This window comes from Rhinoderma darwinii, chromosome 11 (assembly GCF_050947455.1).
Source record: "Rhinoderma darwinii isolate aRhiDar2 chromosome 11, aRhiDar2.hap1, whole genome shotgun sequence".
In the NCBI taxonomy this organism is placed as follows: domain Eukaryota; kingdom Metazoa; phylum Chordata; class Amphibia; order Anura; family Rhinodermatidae; genus Rhinoderma; species Rhinoderma darwinii.
The window spans coordinates 63721227-63744003 of NC_134697.1; the positions used below are offsets into that span (position 1 = coordinate 63721227).

The 22777-nt window shown below is 39.6% G+C and overlaps 1 protein-coding gene across 3 annotated transcripts in view; it reads right to left on the bottom strand.

Moving 5' to 3' along the window:
* The window catches only part of CDH23 (cadherin related 23), an 818455-nt gene that overhangs the window by 494069 nt on the left and 301609 nt on the right, over positions 1-22777 (bottom strand). For all 3 annotated transcript variants that reach the window (XM_075841683.1, XM_075841681.1, XM_075841682.1), the window contains exons 7-8: positions 22499-22693; positions 12285-12413 (exon numbers count right to left, since the gene is read on the bottom strand). In XM_075841683.1, coding sequence (XP_075697798.1) covers positions 12285-12413; positions 22499-22693 — 324 coding nt within the window. The remainder of the gene's footprint in view (positions 1-12284; positions 12414-22498; positions 22694-22777) is intronic.

The window sequence follows — 22777 nt, forward strand, 5'->3', positions numbered from 1 at the left end:
GGGTTCTCCCGGGTATGGTAATGCCTTACTTGTGGACATAAATTGCTGTTTGGGCACGCTGTAGGGCTAAGAAGGAATAGACCGCCATTTAGAGCATGTATTTTGCTTGGTAGTTTTGTTTGAGGTTTTGCTGGTATTTCCGTTTATAATGTGGTGGCAAATGTAATCTGTGCGGTGTACATCAGTATATATGTAATCTGTGAGGAGTACATCAGGGCATAATAAGAGGGTATAATAATGGGGTAAATAATACAATTCTCCATAGGTGTGTGTTACGCTGTGAAGCGATCCGTTATGCGCAGGCCGGTGTCACACTGATAAACGGTTTTCTTTCTTATCCCCCTTTTGTAACGCTCTGCACCTTTTGGGGACTTTTTCTCCTTCGTAGTTTGGGAAATATTACTGGGAACGTTTTGCGCTGGTATAATACGGGCGCCCTCGCTTCCAGCGGATGTGCTATGTCCATTCCCTTTCCTAGTTCCTAAATACTAGGGCCCTGAAACTGGAGGAATGTTCCCCTCCGGCCTGCGCATTGAGATGTTTTTCATCACCGCATTACTAGTGCCGTAACTTTTTTATTTTTCAGTTGATTGAGTGGTGTGCGGGCTTGTTTTTTGCGAGACGGGCTGTAGATTTTATTGGTACCATTTTGGAACACATACGACTTTTTGATCACTTTTTATTTCATTTTGTGGTAAAGGAAATTACCAAAAAAAAGCAATTCTGGAATATTTTTTTATGGTTTTTTTTATCGGCATCCACAGTGTGCCCTAAATTACATGTTAGCTTTATTCTGCGGGACGATACGATTACGGCGATACCAAATTTATATAGTTTTTTTATGTATTGCGGCTTTTGTACAATAAAATCACTTGTTTTATAAAATCATTTGTTTTCTGTGTCGACATATTGTAAGACCCATAACTTTATTATTTTTGCGTGCACAAAGCGGTGTCAGGGATTATTTTTTGTGGCACGGATTGTCATTTTTTATTAGTACTTTTGGAGTAAATGTGACTTTTTGATCACTTTTTATAGCATTTTTTGGAAGGAGATGTGACCTAAAAACAAAGATTCTGCCGTTGTTTTTCATGGTTTGTTTTTTACGGCGTTCACCGTGCGGGATAAATTTCATAATAGTTTTGTAGTTTGGGTCGTTACGGACGCGGCGATACCAATTATGTATAGTTTTTTTTAATTTTTACGGTTTTTCCCATAATAAAAGACTTACTATGGGAAAAAAGTCAGTTTAGCTTTATTTTTATTTGAAATGTGTGTGTTTTTATTGTTTTACCACATTTTTATTTACTTTTTTTAACTTTTTTTACTTGTCCCACAAGGGGACATGAGGGCCTGATGCCCCGATCGCTACTCTAATACACTGCACTACATACGTAGTGCAGTCTATTAGCGCTGTCAGTTATTCACTGACAGCAAGCCTATGAGGACGCGCCGCAGGCGGGTCCTCATCGGCTCACGTACAAGGCAGACTCGGACGCCATTTTCTGGCGTCCGATTGCCACAGCAACCCAGCAATTGCATCACTGGGTTGCCGGTAGGGTATTGAGCGCAGCATCTGAGGGGTTAATCTGCCGGATCGGAGAATAGCTCCGGTCCTGGCAGTTACAGGAGGGTGCCAGCTGTATAATACAGCTGTCACCCCGCGGTGATGGTGCCGGCTCTGGTTCTGAGCCCGCACCATCACTGCGCCGTACATATACGGCGCTTTGCGGGAAGCACCTCCCGACAGCGCCGTACATGTAAGGCGCATTTCGGGAAGGGGTTAAGATATTTACATATTTGCAACACGGTCATTTCCTTTTTTTGTCTTTTCATTTAACAGATTCTTAGATTATTTTTAACCTGTTGAACTGTGTGTTCATCTATGATGACACATATTATATGAACAACGACAGAGTCATGAAGAACAAATAGATGTAATTTGTGTCAAGAGCCATTCAAAATACTTTAATATATAAAGATCATGTGCTGGATTATAAATTCTTCCAGATTACCAAAGCACAGAGTTAGGCCTTAGTCACACGAACGTGTGCGTTTTGCGCCCGCAAAAAAAGCTGCGTTTTTTGCACATTGCAGTTGCGTGTGTCATCAGTATGGGCTGCGTGGCTGCGTGATTTTCACTCATATGCCATGCCTATGACACGCGGTTTTGAAGTTTAGAAAAAGAAGTGAAGGAAGTGCTTTTATTTTTTCCTTCATTTGTTTCTACTGTTGTGTGAATCACGCGCGTCACACGGAAGTGCTTCCGTGTGCTGTGCATGATTTTCACGTACCCATTGACTTCAATGGGTGCGTGATGCGCGAAAAACTGCAAAGTATAGGACTTGACGTGAGTTTTACGCAGAGGACATACGCTGCGTGAAAATTACAGACTGTCTGAACGGCCCCATTCACTAACATAGGTCCGTGCGACGTGCGTGATTTTCACGCGCTTATCACGGACGTAATACACGTTCGTGTGAATAAGGCCTAAAAAACATTCTGAAATGCATGCACTGTATGTCTGCTACTAGAATCTAACTGTTATTTATCAAGAATTGTACAGGGAGGGCCCCGATAAAGACAGGGCAGAGTAGCCAACCACCTAGGGTACCACTGGGGAAGTGGGCCCAATTTATAAATAAAAAAAATACGTCAAGAATCTAAATTTCTTTATACAGCCAATCAAACAATGTGTCTGTACATCTAAAAATGCTGTATGACACAACTGTACATACATAGGACTTTACCTTAACAGACATAACATGAATGTTTAGCAGAGATAAACATGCATGTTACTTAGTGAATCGGTGCTGATCGCTGTGAGCTGAACAACTATCCATCCAACAGCTATCATTTTCAACACCAAAGACTTCAGGTTGGTGGGGCACATTCTAAAATCCTTGCCTAGGGCACACAGAGAGCTTATCCCGTCCTTGCATACAGTCAAGATACCCATCTGTTAACTATTTTTCTGGTTCAGAACTGCGTCATGTCCATGTATAAGGAAAGACCTACTTCCCTGATCTGTTCATTCCCATAAAACATGTACTTGTTGAGAAACCATAATGAAAGTCCATGGGAAATATATACTAATGTGTCTGCATAATGTTTTCATAACCGAGAGAACATACCACAAATATATTAACATGAAAAGACAACTATCTATTTAAGTTTTATCTGTGCACTCCAAATGTTCAAGTGATTTTTATTGGTGACACGGCAGATGTCTAGACGGTAGTCCAGTTCTGTCCGGACTCGTGCCAGAATATCCCAGGATATGGACTCTGCTGTTTCAGTAATGCGTTGTCTCATGTCGTTCAGATCCTGTGGCTACACACAGATACACTGAGTCCTTGATGTAGCCCCACGGAAAGAAGTCGCAGGGTGTTAGATCTGGCGATCGTAGAGGCCATCACAACATTGGTGAATCAGTGTTTCCGGTGCGGCCAATCCAACGTTCTGGTAGAGTGTCATTCAGGTATAAGCGAACATCCAAATGGAAATGCAGAGGTGTACCATTCTGCTGGTAGACCACATTTGTCAGATCTTCCTCTATCTGTGGCATAAGCCATTCCTTTAACATGTCCAGATAGGAGTGGCCAGTGACATCATCCTCGGCAAAAAATAAGTGATTGTAGACTTTGAGTCCCTCATATGCTCGATAGGGGCACATGGTTTTTCTGAGCACAGAGGTGAAAGGTCGCCTCATCAATGAACACCAGCCTGTCAGCCAATTCGTCCTCTTCCAATCGGCCCTGCAACTCAATGCAAAAGTCACTGTGTTTCAGTTTGTTGTCTGGCTTCAGCCCCTGAAGATTTAATCTGTATGGCTTACTACGCAGACATTTTCGTGAGATACGTCATACCGTGGTTTGTGGCACCTGTAGTTACATACTAGTCAGCCTGGTCGGCTTTCTAGGACTACGCTCGTACACGGTTCGAATCCTGTTCATTGTCTCTTCCGAAGTTTTTGTGCAGCCCGGACTTTTCCCATGACATCAACATCCAATGGTTTCGAATTGCTTGACCCAGCACCAAATGCAGTTTCTATGCGGAGCAAATGTACCAAATTTCTTCTGAACGTTTCACTGTACTGTCACAACAGACCCCGTTCTTGCAAATCTCAACACGCAAAAAGCTTTTTCTTGCTTCAATGTCACCATCTTATGTCACTCTATGTAAGCACATGTCAAATTTTGCTCTTGAAAATGAAAGCTGCGCTGTGATTGGTTGCTATGAGCAACTCAGCCAGTTTTGCTTTGATTTTCAGTTACTGCCCATTTACCACTGATGTTACTTTAACTACGGGACTTTACTTTTGCACCATCCTTTTTTAATCACCCTGTATATAAAATGAATGGTAGCGTATAAAGAAATAAAATGCACTTCCATACCATCTAAGTGTTGCCTTGGCATGACAGCACCATGTTTTTGTTTTCCGAAAATGTTTACAGCACAGTATAAAGGTACATGGCCGCCTGATTATTGGCCTTGTCTCATGAAGTGTATTTTGGCCCATTGCTCAATAGACATGTGCTGTTTCATCAACTAAAAAAAAGTATAGACGTCTGTAACTTTAATTGCTGTAATATTAGTACCCAGCATTGTTATGACAAAAGGGAAAAATAAGTTCTATTCCTAAAAATGTACAATCCAAGATTAATACAATGTAGCAATTCTGTATTATATAACACCTGTGTTGCTAATCTTAAAAAATCCTCTCTTCATTTTCCACTGTAAATCCTATGATCCATGGTATAATGCAGTTTAATAAATATTCTCATACTAAGTAGCTGTCACTCAAAATTCATACCAAGCAGTGGAGTTTTGTGGAAAAGGTTAACTTCTTTAAAAACTAATAATTGTATGTCCAAAGATTCTCTGGCAGTACTGCAAGAAGTAAAGATGTCAGATTTGGTATACTGGCACATTTCAATACTAAGAGGCCAAGTTGTGGGGAGGTGGTGGGAGGGGATGGGAAATCACTGCTTGTAAACATGGTATTGATTTTGGGATTTTTTTCTTTCCTGTATGTGTTCAAGCATAAGAAAAAAACAAAAAACGGCCGTCGTGTTCTGAATTTTCCATTTCAGAATTAAACTTTTTACATAAAAAAATAAATCTATTTATAAATACTTAATTAAGTTGCCCTTATATATTAGATAGAAATTGGCCATAATGGACAACTTCAACCTATGTGGAAAATCTTTCAAATCCAGAAAGGAGAAAAGGCAATATTTGTAGGCATCTATCTTATGATTTTTATTGGAAATGATAAATTAATAAATTGATCCATGTAATTCTACTGCACCGTAACTAGGGTGGAGCAGGCCCTACTTTAATTACAATGACATTCTATAGACTCTGTGGTTAAATTGGTTCATTGATAACGGCTGGTTGGGCCAGTGATTGTGCTCAGACTGCAGGACTTGTGTCTATGTTCCAGTGGGTCATTCATTTTACATTTGTGGCTCAGAATTGAACAAATCTTCTCTAAGACATTGGAAAATATGACAATTCAAGATTCAAAACCTTATGCATTTGATATGTGTAGAGTACAATTGTTCATAGACAACCTAAAAACGAACCATGAAGGGACATAGCCATTAAAGAAATAGTATACTAAATGATATACAAAAGTACAAAAAATCTTTATTAAATATTATCACCAATAACATAATGAAAAAAAAGATGGGATACATCATACACGGAGATATATACAGCAGGGTCAGATGGAATAGACCATAGACAAACAGAGTCAACCATCCAAAGATGACCAGACCACGCTCAGATAGTCCATATGACAGAATTATAAACCCATGGGTATAAGGTAATAAGGCCCACACATGGTATAGTGCTACCAGCTAATTATAACAATGTGCAGAAGTAGACAATAAAATCTACCCTTGCCTACTATTGCCTACAAAGTATATAGCAATACATGAAAAAGTGAAGCTAGAAGCGTCCAAAGAAAACATATAGATACAAATGGGCATAAAAATATAACTGAAAATAACTGGACACGATAATACGATCATGTAGAGGCTAAAAAGCTAGCACATACCCTGAGACATGATAAGGAGCGCAGGAGATCAAAAAAAGCGGATGGATGAATGAACGCCTCGACGCGCGTTTCGCCCTGTAGACCGGCTTCGTCAGGAGGCTATATGTAATAAAACTCTAGGTGTTTATATAGAGAAGGAATGAGGTTAGACTCACCTGTGATGAATGAAAATCGGTGCTCGACACGCCTGCCGGGCGGCGCACACATCACAGGACGCGCCGCGCGTCAGATGACAAGCGTCACATGATGAAAACAACACCATGACAACGCTAGACGCTGAGCGGCACTCCCGGATGTACAATTGTTCATACTGTATGCACACATTTTATATGACTTTATATGACTATATATAGTACATTATGCATAGAATAGTTTGATACAGTGCTATTCATTATTGACGATTTTCATTTTTTAGGTGCTATAAAGTTATAATTTACATGCTGTTGTACATTGTATGGTCTTGAGGGCCTACTGCCCAGTCTTTGTTGTTTTGTCATGTATTTTTTCTAAACTAATGAGTTTACTAAGGAACAACTGCTTGTGTAATTTGTTTTCAATTATAACCACCTAATAAAAGAAAATAATTCTCACATTACACATACCAATAACCACACGGGAACCTAGCTTCACGGTCACTACTTTTAGGCTCAGATGCTATATGCTTTACCTGCTCATTCCAATGATGTTGTATGGAAAACTTTCTTTAGTGATAAAGCTTATATCAATTGTGTGACAGGTCCTCCGAAGTGACAAATTCAAGATGTTTGTTATACTTTCACATTTTCAAACACATTACTTAGCAAATACATTTACAAATCAGCCTCCCCAAATCTGTGATAATGTCATGGGTGTTGTTAGTAGCAAAATGTGCAGTGTGACTTGGGTATTTATATTTATGACTATACACATGTATTATCATGTATGTGCTACTATACTCTACAATAAACTTGACAATTCAATGAACCTCATAAAACAATTTTAAGGTTCTTATACTGGCAAAGTATATTAGTGTAGCAATGAGGATTCGATTAAAACGTTCATCATGTTCAATATCCATTCAGAAATACAGAAAACTTATTTAAGTAGCTGGCTGAACATGCACAGAAGTTAAGCTCTGACAAACAGTGGAATATATAAGAGGGGAAAAAATCAAAACAGGCCCCCCATTTACAAGTTATGGGCACTACATTCTAGAGATGGGACGTTGATCCGGCGATTTATTCTGATTGCATTATTGGAGTCAGGAAGGAATTTCCCCCTAATATGAGACAATTGGTGGCATCTGTCCCATGAGGGCAGTTTGACAGGACAGATCCCTCCTAAACCCATGCTGATGCTGCCTTATATGTTTATTATTATTGATATACTCCAGGATAACATCTCTTAGTAAGCCTTCAAATATTTTACCCATAATGAAGGCTAATCTTACAGGCCTATAGTTTACGAGTTCACTTTTTGACCCCTTTTTGAATGTTGGCACAACATTTGTTTTGCGCCAGTCCTGTGGAGCAAACCCTGTCATCATGGAATACTTGTATATCAGAAATAAGGGGTTGACTCTCACGGTACTTAATTTTTGCAAAACTTGGGAGTGTATGCCATTCAGACCGGGTGATTTTGTCTTTTTTAGTGTCTTCAAGGTGGCGCTGCGCTTCTTGCTTGGTAAAACAGGTGATATTTCATGGAGAACTTTCTTTTTTTACTAATTGTCTCGTCTGTTAATAGATTTTCCTGTGTAAATACAGTAAAGAAAAAGGCAATCGATAGATTGGACCTCAACCAATGCACCGAGATTATTTCTGAGAGGGCCAGTTTTTAGTTTCTTATTATTCATAGACTTGCAAAATATTTTGGGGTTATTTTTACTTTACTTGGCAACAAGTCTCTCTATTTCAATCTTTGCTGCCTTTATTTGTCTTTTACACAATTTATTTTTTTCCTGTATAATTATTTAATGCCACATCACTACCGTCTTGCTTTAGTAGTTTGAACGCTTTATTTTTATCATTTATTGCCCCCTTACGGTTTTATTTAACCACATTGGTTTCATCCGGTTTCTAGCTCGTTTATTCCCATAAGGTATATATTTTTCACAGGACCTATTTAAGAGGCTTTAAAAAATGTCCCATTTAGTTTGTGCGCTTTTATTTTTGAGGACATATGAGGTCCCAGTTTATGCCCTTAAGGTCATCCCTTAGCCAATGAAAATTGTCCTTTCTGAAGCAGAAAAGTCGGCCCAGTTCTCCAAGAAACCAGACCCCTCCTTCCTGCACCAATTCTTTAGCCACTTGTTCACCTCCCTAATCTCCCGCTGTCTTTCGAGTGTTGCAACTGCACAGGCAGTATTTCTGAAAATACTACATTTGAGGTCCTTGACCTGACTTAAACAAATTTTTTTTAGGACTTACCTACCTCTGACTTTGTTATTGTTGCCAGAATACACCGTTTGCTGGGTCCTCACCAGCGTCTCTCAATAATCTGTCATACAGATCCGCAATATGCTGAGCCCGAGCACCCGATAGAGAAGTCACTGTTCGGTATTCCTGGTCTTTGTGACAGATTGCCCTGTTTCCCTAATAATTGAGCCCCCCACTACTATGAATGGATATACTTTCTGCTTTAATCACTGGACAGCAGAGGCGTAACTTGAAGCTCCTGGGCCCCAATGCAAAATCTATAACAGGGGCCCCCATCTACCATGTGCCATTTATGATACTTTACCTTCTTATGCAGCAGATGTGACTTTGGGCCCCCACAGGTACCAGGGCTCGGTTGCCACTGCTTCCTCTGCATCCCCTATAGATTTGCCTCTTCTTGACAGTCAGTATCCATATAGCGATTGAAGTCCTGATGAAGTTTTATTAAAACATGCTGTGTTTTGATAAGCACCACTGAACACTAAAACGCCACAAATTACAATGTTGTATATGTAGACATTCTCATATTTTATTACAGACCTTCAACTAACATCTGGCCACATGGTTTTAGTCCCCAAAAAAACAGGAAAAAAAACACAACTCCAAAAAAATGCAGTTAAACACACCACAAAATATGCTACTAAATGTTGTGAATCAGGTCTGGGGGCTATAAGGATTTTTTTCTTATAATAAAATGTTATTCTAGCAGATCAGCTCAATTTACTAAATATGTGGAATAGGGGAACATTGTAGTTTTAATTTACCAATAGATCTATGAATGAACTAGATTTAAACACTTTCATCCTGGGAAGGGTCAGAATTTGCTACTTGCCCAGTAGCTGCTTGATCACAATTAGAAATCTGGATGCTAAAATAATGGCACAGCCAGATTGTGGATAATGGAAAATAATGAGCTAAGCAATGAAGCCCCTATTTTATTTCTATTGTCTGTTTGTTAATTTTCTCCCCCTTGTCTGGCAAAGATTTGTGTACACGGCTGCCTATGTGGTTAATGCATGTGGAAATATATTGCAACGTGCTAAATAATCCTCCCTAGGGCATGTCTGCACTATTGTCCGTTTTTTAATAACCTACAAATAACCTATGAGGTTTGGTAAAGAAAGCAAAACAAAGCTTCATTAATATTACAGCGCATATTTGTTAACTGACGCTTCCTTAGGGCATTGCCAAAACCCAGACATCATCCCTGATAGGTGACCGCTGCAGAATTTCCAGCCAACATTCAATTCTGTTCAGAGGTCTCTGTAACCTATGCTATGATTTGTCCTAAAAACAGGTGAAAGCTGCCTGCTCTGGGAATTTTCAATACGATTTTGATTCTGAACTTCATTTTCTCCCTTTTCTATGGAAAGATTAAAGACTTACTTGAAAGGCAAAGCACAGTCTAGTGTCACGGAAGAGGAACCCATGGGAAGTGGAAAGCAAGGCCTCTGCCGCATGTCTGTGGTAGATTTGGAAGCTGAAAATCCTATTTCTCACTCCTCAGCTCCAGTCAAAGAGCCGATAGTTATCCGCTAGCAGTCATTTGCAGCCGTTTATACAACCCTTTCACTTTCTATCAGCTCTTCACTGACGGCCAGCTTGACATGCTGTTACTCAAGTGAGGAAATTAAAATTTGATGCAATAATCCAAAATAAGAAGGACTTTATTAGGTAATGTATACACTTCAGATTAACTATTCTTAACAGCTACACAGATAGAAAATCAGAGGCATGCTGTGTGCCACAGATAAGGGTGGGGGGCACAGCGTGAGGAGAAATAAAGACAGAGGAAAGTAAGGCTAAAGAAGAAGAGAGTGATGGAAGAAAAGGGACAACCTTACAAATATGTAACTGAACTCTGCTCAACTACATAAACACATTCATAATAAAAAGATAGAAGCTGTCAAATACAGAGGAGAACCTAATGGAACGGAGAGCTTCATTGCTTTCAATTATTTATAAGGAAACCTAAAAGACGACACATGTCTCGCAGTAGTGTTTTAGTAGTCACTAGGGGTAAGAGGGGCTGCGGATCTAGAAAGGTGTGAGCTCATAGCAAAAATTACAACATACCTTTTTACAATATAGTGTTGTACGCTATACTTTTTTTTTTTTGCAGGCTATGTGTTTTTGCTAAAATAAAAAAAAAAAAAACACACAAACTGATGAGTCCATGAATCCTATAATTTTCATGAAAGTGCATACATTTTCATCCATTCTGTCATGACCAGTTTTTTTTTTTTAGGAGACTGCAAATGTCGGTGTCAGTTTTACAGCAAAAAAATAAAAGGGTGAAAGCATGATTTTCCATGATTAGATTTCTGTGCTAAAAATTTGAATATAATAATATAGTTGAAGTTACAATTGAGCAATAAAAAACAAGCATCAGTAAGATAAACCATCTGTATTTCCTCATAGTTATTTCCCAGTTTCCAATGATTACCATCTAATACCTAAGCATAGTCATGGGGCAGATAAACTAAGACTGGCGCTTCATACGCGCATGCCTCTTAATAAATCTGTAGCATCCTCCTATTGACAGTGACCACGGCTGTGCACCATAATTGTGGAGCAACTACCGCGGCCGTGCGTCATCCATTCACCCCCACTAATTAAACATAAAATTAAAAAAATAATACTCCTGCTCCTTTTTTCTTTTCTCCTCCAGGTCCCCTCTGCATTGTACGGCTCATACAAGGTTCTGATGCCAAGCAGCGTCAGGGCCTTATATGCAACACAGCACTGAACGTCTTCAGTGCTGCCTCACATACAATTACTGGCGTCAGTACGTTGCATGAGCCGCGACATGCTGAGTGGGCCTCGAGTGGAGAAGAGGAGTAGTTAGGTGAGCATATTTTTTTTATTTTTTATTTGTCTGAAGGAAGGGGGTTGGGGGTAATCTGATAGGAGGGAGATGGTATGGGGCCCAGTATGGGGCCCAGCACGGGCATCTACCTTTCTACGCCCCACAGAGTGAAATCTACAACAGTTAGAAATTGGCAAAGAATTCCAGTATAATTTACGCCAGTTTTCTGGCGTTAATTATAATAAGTTTGTTGGGCTGCTGTGGCCACACCCCTTTTGTTAGGCCCTATCCCGTTTCCACAAAAGTGTCAAGGCACTTTTGTGACTTTTCTATGACAGAAAACTGGCGTCGAAAGGTTGATAAATTTGCCCAAAGTAAATGCTGCAAAACATCTACCAAGAGTACGATGTTGATGTAACCACTGTTGCAAATATTACCAGGATGTTTAAGGGCCATGTGCATGTAAGCAATATCCCTGTGATTAGCTCCAAGAGCAAAATAAATGACTGGTAAACATTGTTAATTTATATTTTGTGTGTGATTAAAGGATCATTACAAGAAAAACATATATACTGTTATGTCTAGTGCACAGGAGCCTGAAGGGGCAGTGCATGACATGTTTGGCAGCAGGTTGCAAAGGGACAACTAAGCGACAATACAGCTCATCTTTCGGAAAGCGGTGTGGGCAGCCACGTGCCCCTTTCGGTCTCCTCACCATCTATTTGCATTTGGAGGCACAGGTGTAAACTGATTCAAGTGGCCCACAACATGATTTAACACTATTCAAGTGAACAATGTTTTCCAGAGAAGTCATTTTACTGAATCTTTTTCTACTACAAACAGCATTATTCTAGGTGTCCAATAAATATTAATTGTATATGAATTTATAGAATTAGTAAACTTGTTTGTGTAAAATTCTGTGTTTTCTCAAAAGATTATCACAATAACTAGTATAAACCATTAATTAAATTAGAGAACTATGTATACCTACCGGAGGTGAGTTTTCATATATGTTAGTGCTATACGGCAAGTTGATGAAAATTGGGTCCATGTCTTGAATGTCAGTGATTGTAATGGCGAGGTTGGCTAATGATGAAAGAGGTTTTGTCTTGTCTTGATCCTACCGATAAAAAAATAAATAAAATAGTTCTGTTTAGAATTCACATTTTGCAGAAGTACAACCTTTCCTTATTGGCTTGTTGCAAGTCTAAATTCCAATACATACAGTAATTCTCATGGTCTGTGTCAATAGGAAAGATTTATTAATAATGTGGCAAAGGAAAAAATGGAGCCGTTGCCCAAGGCTATCAATCAGGTTGCTTCTTTCATTGAAAAAAGGGCGTCTGAAAAACGGGACCTGAAAAAAATCATTGGTTGGATTATTTACTTTGCAATATTTTTATGTAAATTTGTCCCAATGTGTTCACCTCCCCTCATGTAAGACTTGGTTTATACACTGAGATTTTACAATGATTTGACTTGCAATGCATCTTGTATGCCCCTTGTTAATGATCATACAATCAGTGTTTAGATGCAGGGATTATCCAATTGAATGAGACTGAATCCACTAAGGCCACTTTTGAATGTCAGTATTTTGCTTCATTATTTGGAAGTCAAAACCAGGAGGGGTCCAAAACCAAACAGCTATAATGGAAAGATTTGTACCACTTTTGTCTATGTAGGTTCTCCTCCCGGGTTTATCTTCCAAATGTTGACCAAAATACTGCAGTGTGAAAGTGGCCTTAGGGTTACTAAGGACTTACAGAGGCTCTGTCACCAGATTTTGCAACCCCTATCTGCTATTTCAGCAGATAGGCGCTGCAATGTAGATTACAGTAACGTTTTTATTTTTAAAAAACGAGCATTTTTGGCCAAGTTATGACCATTTTTGTAGTTATGCAAATGAGGCTTGCAAAAGTCCAAGTGGGTGTGTTTAAAAGTAAAAGTCCAAGTGGGCGTGTATTATGTGCGTACATCGGGGCGTTTTTAATACTTTCACTAGCTGGGCGCTCTGAAGAGAAGTAACATACTCTTCTCTTCAGAACGCCCAGCATCTGACAGTGCAGATCTGTGACGTCACTCACAGGTCCTGCATCGTGACGGCCACATCGGCACCAGAGGCTACAGCTGATTCTGCAGCAGCATCAGCGTTTGCAGGTAAGATCGACTTAGTAAAAACGCCCCGATGTACGCACATAATACACGCCCACTTGGACTTTTACTTTTAAACACACCCACTTGGACTTTTGCAAGCCTCATTTGCATAACTACAAAAATGGTCATAACTTGGCCAAAAATGCTCGTTTTTTAAAAATAAAAACGTTACTGTAATCTACATTGCAGCGCCGGTCTGCTGCAATAGCAGATATAGGGGTTGCAAAATCTGGTGACAGAGCCTCTTTAAGGTACTCACACGGCCCGACATGGGCCGTGTAAACGAGTGCTGATGAACGAGATAGCTCGTTGATCGACGCTCATTTGTTCCTATCACATGGAGCAATGATTGGTGATGTATAGGGACAAGCGCCTGTTACTCCGATCGTTCATCCCCATACATTTCATCATGTCGGCAGCGCATCTCCCAGGGAAATGTGCATCCGACAACGATGATTTTTAATTCTGCATAAAAGAGCAGATCAACCGATCTTACACTGGGCAATGATCGGGAACGAGTGTTAATATCAACGCTCATTTGCCTGGTCATTGGCCCGTGTAATAGAGCCTTTAGTCTCATTCAATGGGATAATCTCTGCATTTAAACTCTCATTGTCCAATCATTAACAAGTTGGATTGCAAGTCAAATCATTGTAAAATCTCAGTGCATAATCTGATCATTTTGGGTCATTGACACGCAGCAATCATCAGAGACCGCCAGAATGACTTAACTTGCATGTTATATTACAGCACATGTAAATGTTTGGCCCTTTGATCAAATCTTGTGGGTGATTGTGATATTATCACTTAATAATCACCAATCTGATTGATAAAATACAGTACATCCAGGATTGGCATGAAGTGAGCAAAGCTAATAAAAGTAAAAAACAGAGTCAATAAGCAGAGTTACAATAGAAATAAATAGCACCATGATGGCATATAGCACAGCATAAAAAAATATATATATATATTATCACTAAGCAATTAATTTTAGATACATGTCCATAATCAAGAACACATTCTGATATTGAGGATAGGTAAAACAGTAAGATTCAACGTCTACAGTGCGCAACGCATTTTAGCTTTTTCTCAAATCGACAGTTGTATTGTCAATGATGCAATGGCTAAAGACTCATATGAACTAATAGGTAAACCTTCTATGCTCTAAAAAATTAATAGAAGTGCACTGATCCAGATGCATCATCTATTGTTAATGGAAATATCTAGTCATCCTAATGTCTATTCTCCGACAAGCAACGTCAGTAAATACACATTGCAAGTTGCCATGCGAGGAGTATAAATACCGTTCTGCTCTGATGGGAGATTGCCTCTAATATCTGTTGTTGTGTCAGGTAATGACAGTAAATTTGTGTTCTGTATTTCTATTTAATCACAGATTCCAGCTGAACTGAGAATCTGTTCCAGACGCAGACAATCACTTGTAGCAACCGATGCTTGCTAGGAGACCCAGTCATGACACTCACTACCATCAATGCCCCATCTACTAATGGTAGTGACAAGCAGATAAATATACTCCGATGAAAATGTACTCTATTTCATATTTAGCAGATATTACCAGATTCCGATAAATATTGGTTAGATGTATGTTTTATATTAAAATGACTGCTCAAAAACTATTGAAGACTTTTCAATATTGACACATAAAACAAATGTATCACTAATCACATTATAGCTGAGATAGATGAAGCTTTTCTACTTGGGTCCTGTTCACACTAAGTTTTTTGCAGGCATAAAAAATCTGCCTCAGAATTCCTTCAGAAATTTTAAAGGCTGATTTTAATCTGCCTGAATGTATATTTTCACATTTTTTCGCTGCATTTTTTGCCTGTGGCCATTGAAACTACTGCAAGGACTGACAGCAAAAAACATAGCGAAAGCCGCTCAAACTAGCGCGACAGGCTCTTTCTGCCACTTTTTTTTTCTCCTCTGTCTCCCATTAAAATCAATGTGGGGTGATTTCGGCTACTTTTTGGCGTGGATTTCGACGGTTTCCAAAGATTTCCGTTTCCATCACCATTGGTTACAGTGGTGACGGATCTGGTGCCAATGGTTTACGTTTGAACCCCTGCACAACTGAGACAAATGGAAACCATTGGCACCGGATCCGTCACCATTGAAATCAATGGTGATGGAAACGGAAACCTATGGTTTCCATTTGTTTCAGTCAGGGCTCTATTCGGACGGAAACCTCAGACGGAACGTCAGAATAGAGCCTGAACGGATATGTGAATGAAGACCTTTAAATCTTTCCTAACCCCTGCTTCTCCAATCCCTCTCTACAAAGCATTATTGAGTGCATATTCTCTCTGTAACAAACTTTACTTCATCCTAGAATTCTTAATTTCTCATAATCTATTCTTCCTGGCTCTAAAATAAGCATAGCTGACTCCCTCCAATAGAGCCTTCCCTGCTGCACTCTCTTATGGTGACCTTCAAACATGATGGAGGAATCAGCATTACTGTATCAAAGAACTGCTCCTTCAACCCAACATCACCCTCACTCTCCCTTCTTTTGAAGTACACTCTGTTCACATAAACTCTCCGTATAAACTCTCCATCCAAGCTACCGACCACCAGGCCCTGTCACCACCTTTATCGACCACTTCACCACCTGGCTTCTACACTTCCTTTCAAATGACATCCTCACCATCATTATGGGTGACTTCAATATCCCTATTGGCAAATCCCACTCAGCTGCCTCCAAACTACTATCACTTGCCTCCTCCTTTTCCTCTAACGGTGGTCCCCTACAGCCACTCACAAAAAGGGCCACACACTAGACCTTATTTTTACCCTCCCTGATCCTAATCTCTCCACCTCGCCTCTCCCCCTATCTGACAACAATCTACTGTCATTCTCGCCCCAGTCCAGGAACTAGCACACCTTCGCAGGAAACTCAAATCCCTCCATATTTATACACTCTCTAACTCTCTTCTACCATATCTTCACTTCATGACACAGAAGCTGCCACTGTTTTCTTTAACACCACAAAAAGACCAGCTCTCAACCCAGTCGCCCCTCTCGGAATCCGCAACACAAATCCAAACAAATCTGCTGGCAGACAACTTTCTGTTAGTGAATTAGAGAAAGGTTTGATCTTTGAATGGAAAGACATAACTAAGGCACTGCACATAAGGATCTGAGAAGAGTGATATAAAGATTTAATTTTTTACTTGAGGCACGCTTTAAAGGGTTGTCCAGGGTTAGGCCCCATTCACATCGCATATTCCCTGTACGTCTCATGCATGCGTTGGGAAAGTTCACAGTGTATATGTCAAACGTACCCATAGGCCTAAATTATATGGAGGCCATAAAAGTGTCGTGGGATCCAGTGAAAAAATGTATATGAGGTGTGTCCCAAAAATAATGAGAATGATTTATAAAACAATCCTTTTATTCAAAGAGCACACAATTAGGCTCTATCACCTTCAAAGTAAGTCCCCTGGGACTGAACACAACGATTCCAGCGACACTGCCATTCTTCGTAGCAGTGCTGGAAGTCTTCATGTGAGAGGTTGTTCAGAGCCCTCGTCGCAGCTGACTGGACGTTTTCAACAGTACTAACATGGTGTCCTTTCAGGTCAGTTTTTATTTTGGGGAACAAAAAAAAAAAGTCACATGGTGCCAAGTTAGGGCTACAGGGTGGGTGAGGAAAGGTAAGGATGTTTTTTTTGTGCCAAAAACTCCCTCACAGCCAATGATGTGTGACTCACTGAGCATTGTCATGGTGGAGGATCCACGTTTTGGCGATGTCAGGGCGCACTCGCAAAACGTCGGTCCCGTTCCAAAGCAGCTTTGATAACTACCACATTTTCATCGGTTCTTGATGTTGAAGGTCGCCCTGAGCGCTGTTTATCCTCAAAGGCTTCCCTTCCATACTTGAAGACCTTGTGCCATCTGAAAACTTAGGCTGACGACAAAACAGCTTCCCTATACGCTGTCTTCAGCATCTCTAAGGTTTTTGAAGCTGTTTTTCCAAGTGTCATGCAAACTTTTATTGCGGAATGCTGCTCGATGCTCCACTGCATTTTCATCAATGACGATAGGGAAAAACAAGGGTGCATTTTTGTAGCATACCGAAGCTTCGAAAGGCTTGTGCTCAATGAGGATGGTCCGGTCGTATACTTGTGACACCCCCGCAACAACCTCCATCCCCACTTTCTTCACGCAGCCCTCGTAGGGAGAATCCAAAAAATTCTCATTATTTTTGAGACGCAAGTACCCGTACATGGTACCTCTACCATGGTGGCCTATTGTGTGACGTATTCCACTGTATGGCATCTATCACAGGCGTCCATTCAACATATATGTTGACCATTAAATCGTTCACATCTTCGTCAAGTTTTTCTGTTGACTTTAATTGGTTCCGTCTGGTTTCCATGAGGGTGTCTGTAAATTTTACCAGATGAAATATGAGTATTTTTCACCGGATCTGCAACGGAAGCCCCTGACAGAGCCTACGATGCAGATATGAAGCCTTAGAATAAAGGGTGTGCTTTCTTTTTTTTAACAGGTGAACTGTGACCGAAAAGAAATCAAAGAAAGTTGATGAATAGCCACGGTAAATATGAGATCAGGTTCTTTTTTTTACTCAGCAATTTTCTTCATCAACAAGTGTGTTCAACTTTGTTGCGGTGCTGATTTCCTTTTTTACTACACCTACACGCGTGCAGTACCAAGATGCTTAAACACACAGTACAAGAACCAAATTACTGCACTGTGTATTTGGTCATAACAAAAGCAAAATAGCCTTTACTACTTCGGAGTAGTTTCCTTTTAGTGAACTCAATCCTACTTATTATGAATATGTGCAGGCACATAGTGTGGGACTGATACAGAGGCTGTTCTGTAGCACTGCACTATATCTCCTACATCAAGACCGAAATTGCAGTCAAAGCTGATTATGGGGGATTAATGCTCATTTAAACGGTATTCAATAACACAGCATGAACATTATCTTACTATAACCCCAAGGCTTTGCATTTTGTGACCACGCTGGATGTTTCTTTTCTGATCTCTGATTTCCCTGCTACGATATTATTACTGGTAAACTACTCAGTAAAATTTCAGCAGATTATTTTTATTTAATGTGCATGCACAATTCTATTTAAATTTTAGAAGACAGTCAATACTTTACGTGCAATCTATTTTATTGTATAGAGAGATTAAAGTACAAATAAAAACGGAGTGAAACCTACCTGTAGTCAGGATTTAGAAAAAACCCAAAGTGACCAGTGGCCTTTGCCAATAGATTAACTGGTGATTCCCAATCTGGGAATTCTGAGTGTTTCACCTTCAATTTTGTTGTTTAGTAGAAATAATAATTTTCTATATATTATATTGAAACAGGGCTGTCTGCTTAACCATTACTTTACCAAAACTGTGTGTAAATTCATGTTATTTTACAGCGATTGCCGTTTTTACCACAGCAAGACCATGGCAAAAGCACAGCAAAACAACATGTATTTACGTACTGTTTTGTGTGAATATACACGTATTTGATAGATTTAAGTAGAATATGATAAAAACACTAACATTTATTGCAATTGAGCTTGAGAATTGGAAAGCCGTAAAGCTCATCATAGAGACTCAAATAAAGGACACAACAGATAATCTCAGGACATACTTATTCACCTCTACCTACCAATGTTGAAACCATTTAGGGTGCAAACATTGATGTGAATGGTTGTTCAGATTTATATAATGGCCCACAAAGTCACAATTTTTTGCACAATTTTGTAGCAGATTACCAATTTGCTAAATTTTTTTGTCGTAAATAGCTTAGTAATGGTGAGCCAATGTCACCATGAGATGGTTGAACAAGACACGCAGGAAGTATTGTTATGGGGCATAGGAGGTAAAGATTAAAGAGGCTCTGTCACCACATTATAAAAGTGCCTTATCTTCTACATAATGTGATTGGCGCTGTAATGTAGATAACAGAAGTGGTTTTTATTTTGAAAAACGATCATTTTTGAGCAAGTTATGAGGAATTTTAGATTTATGCTAATTAGTTTCTTAATAGACAACTGGGTGTGTTTTAACTTTTTACCAAGTGGGCGTTGTACAGAGGAGTATAGGACGCTGAACAATCAGTATCATACACTTCTCATTGTTCCAGCCCAGCTTCTTTCACTGCACAATCACACTGGGCTGGAACAATGAGAAGTGTATGACGCTGATTGGTCACTAATTGGTCAGCGTCATACACTTCTCTTTACAACGCCCAGTTGGTAAAAAGTAAAATCTCGCCCAGTTGGTCATTAAGAAAGTAATTAGCATAAATCTAAAATTGTTCATAACTTGCTCAAAAATTATCGTTTTTCAAAATAAAAACCACTGTTATCTACATTACAGCGCCAATCACATTATGTAGGAGATAGGACACTTATAATCTGGTGACAGAGCCTCTTTAAATAAGGTATTATTACAAAATTCACATTTCATAAGAATTTTTTCTCGATTAATTCACCACATATTGGAGAAGGCAGGGAAGATCCTGCACTCATGAATAAACTACAGTTCAGAGGATAAATAGGGAAGTCAGATTGATCCCTTGGTGCTGCCCGGTGTTCATACTGTTTGATGCAAAATAGTGTCATACACCAATATTAAACTCAAAGTGGTTTATTGGTAAAACGTATAAAAAGGCAACGTATTTCGAAGCCGGACCAGCTTCTTCATCTGGCCAACATGAATAAAACATTTTTCACAGATAGGGAAAGATTTAGCTAAAAAATAAATGCCAAAATACAGGTTAAAATTAACATACAGTGAAGGAAAGAAGTATTTGATCCCTTGCTAATTTTGTAAGTTTGCCCACTGTCAAAGACATGAACAGTCTAGAATTTTTAGGCTAGGTTAATTTTACCAGTGAGAGATAGATTATATTTAAAAAAAAAAAATGAAAATCACATTGTCAAAATTATATATATTTATTTGCATTGTGCACAGAGAAATAAGTATTTGATCCCTTTGGCAAACAAGACTTAATACTTTGTGGCAAAACCCTTGTTGGCAAGCACAGCAGTCAGACATTTTTTGTAGTTGATGATGAGGTTTGCACACATGTTAGATGGAATTTTGGCCCACTCCTCTTTGCAGATCATCTGTAAATCATTAAGATTTTGAGGCTGTCGCTTGGCAACGTGGATATTCAGCTCCCTCCATAAGTTGTCGATGGGATTAAGGTCTGGAGACTGGCTAGGCCACTCCATGACCTTAATGTGCTTCTTTTTGAGCCTCTCCTTTGTTGCCTTGGCTGTATGTTTCGGGTCATTGTCGTGCTGGAAGACCCAGCCACGAGCCATTTTTAATGTCCTGGTGGAGGGAAGGAGGTTGTCACTCAGAATTTTACGGTACATGGCTCCATCCATTCTCCTATTGATGCAGTGAAGTAGTCCTGTGCCCTTAGCAGAGAAACACCCCCAAAACATAATGTTTCCACCTCCATGCTTGACAGTGGGGACGGTGTTCTTTTGGTCATAGGCAGCATTTCTCTTCCTCCAAACACGGCAAGTTGAGTTAATGCCAAAGAGCTAAATTTTAGTCTCATCTGACCACAGCACATTCTCCCAATCACTATCAGAATCATCCAGATGTTCATTTGCAAACTTCAGACGGGCCTGTACATGTGCCTTCTTGAGCAGGGGGACCTTGCGGGCACTGAAGGATTTTAATCCAAGTTCCCCCCGTGTAGTTTTCGGCTGAGCTCTCACATTCCTCAGGATCAACGATACCCCACGAGGTGAGATTTTGCATGGAGCCCCAGATCGATGTCGATTGACAGTCATTTTGTATGTCTTCCATTTTCTTACTATTGCACCAACAGTTGTCTCCTTCTCACCCAGCGTCTTACTTATGGTTTTGTAGCCCATTCCAGCCTTGTGCAGGTCTATGATCTTGTGCCTGACATCCTTAGAAAGCTCTTTGGTCTTGCCCATGTTGTAGAGGTTAGAGTCAGACTGATTAATTGAGTCTGTGGACAGGAGTCTTTTATACAGGTGACCATTTAAGACAGCTGTTTTTAATGCAGGCACCAAGTTGATTTGGAGCGTGTAACTGGTCTGGATGAGGCTGAACTCTTAATGGTTGGTAGGGGATCAAATACTTATTTCTCTGTGCACAATGCAAATAAATATATATAATTTTGACTGTGATTTTCTTTTTTTTCTTTTTTTTTATATATAATCTATCTCTCACTGGTAAAATTAACCTAGCCTAAAAATTCTAGACTGTTCATGTCTTTGACAGTGTACAAACTTACAAAATCAGCAAGGGATCAAATACTTATTTCCTTCACTGTAGGTCAAGATTTGCACTGGTCAAGGTTCACACTGATGGCGTTTTAATTTAAAAACCTTTCTACGAACTCCTATTCATCTGTATCTGTATGTATATGCAGAGAACATAATCTGAAACCAGGTTCCGTCTATGGGAGGATTCAATCTTACTTCCCTTATTTTTACTCTGAACCATGCCTTTACTTCTGGATTCAAGTCGCTCAGAACGGGACCTAGGCTGCAGCCCTGCCATCGAGGAAAGAACTACTGGACGTTATGCTCCTAGCACAACCAAACCAGGTCAGCAGAACTATTTGTCAGCAGAATCATTTGTCATTTCTTCAAAATTGGATGATATGCTAAGTGTGCCTTGTGTGTTTTTTATTCCTTTTTTTTAGCATCATGAATAAACTAGACTCACACCTCTAAAGTAACATCCTTGTGACTTGCTGTAATGCGATTTCTGCATGTCTTTAAGATGATAAATTAGGGAAAAAGTAGAACATTTAGAAATATAAATTTACATACCTCCTCACACTGCTTTCTAAGTATTAGGTAATGCCTCTAGTCAGTGAGGAACTTGTTTTATGTAACTTTAAGAACTAGTACTGCATGTTTTAGTACTTTATAGTCTTTACCTAGACCTCAAACCACTAGTTTATGACTGATTATGTAAATTAAATGTTCATTAAATTAGTTTTCAGTGCTGATTCCACAGAGTCAATTTCATATTGTGTACATGACTTACCGTTGCATTGACCTGAAGTTGGTATGCCACAGTAGTTTCATAGTCCAGCTGATGTATCACAGTCACAGTGCCCCGAGATCTATCAATAGCAAAAAAATTGGAGGAAGGCTGAATGGAGTACAGCACGCTTCCACCTGTTCCCTGATCAGGATCTGTGGCATTCACAATAAAAATTGGAGTTCCTACTGGTGTGTTCTGAAATAAAGGAAACACATACAGTGTGAAATTAACAGATGGAAATTAACCAACCCACTCAAACGGTACAAACAAATAAACTGA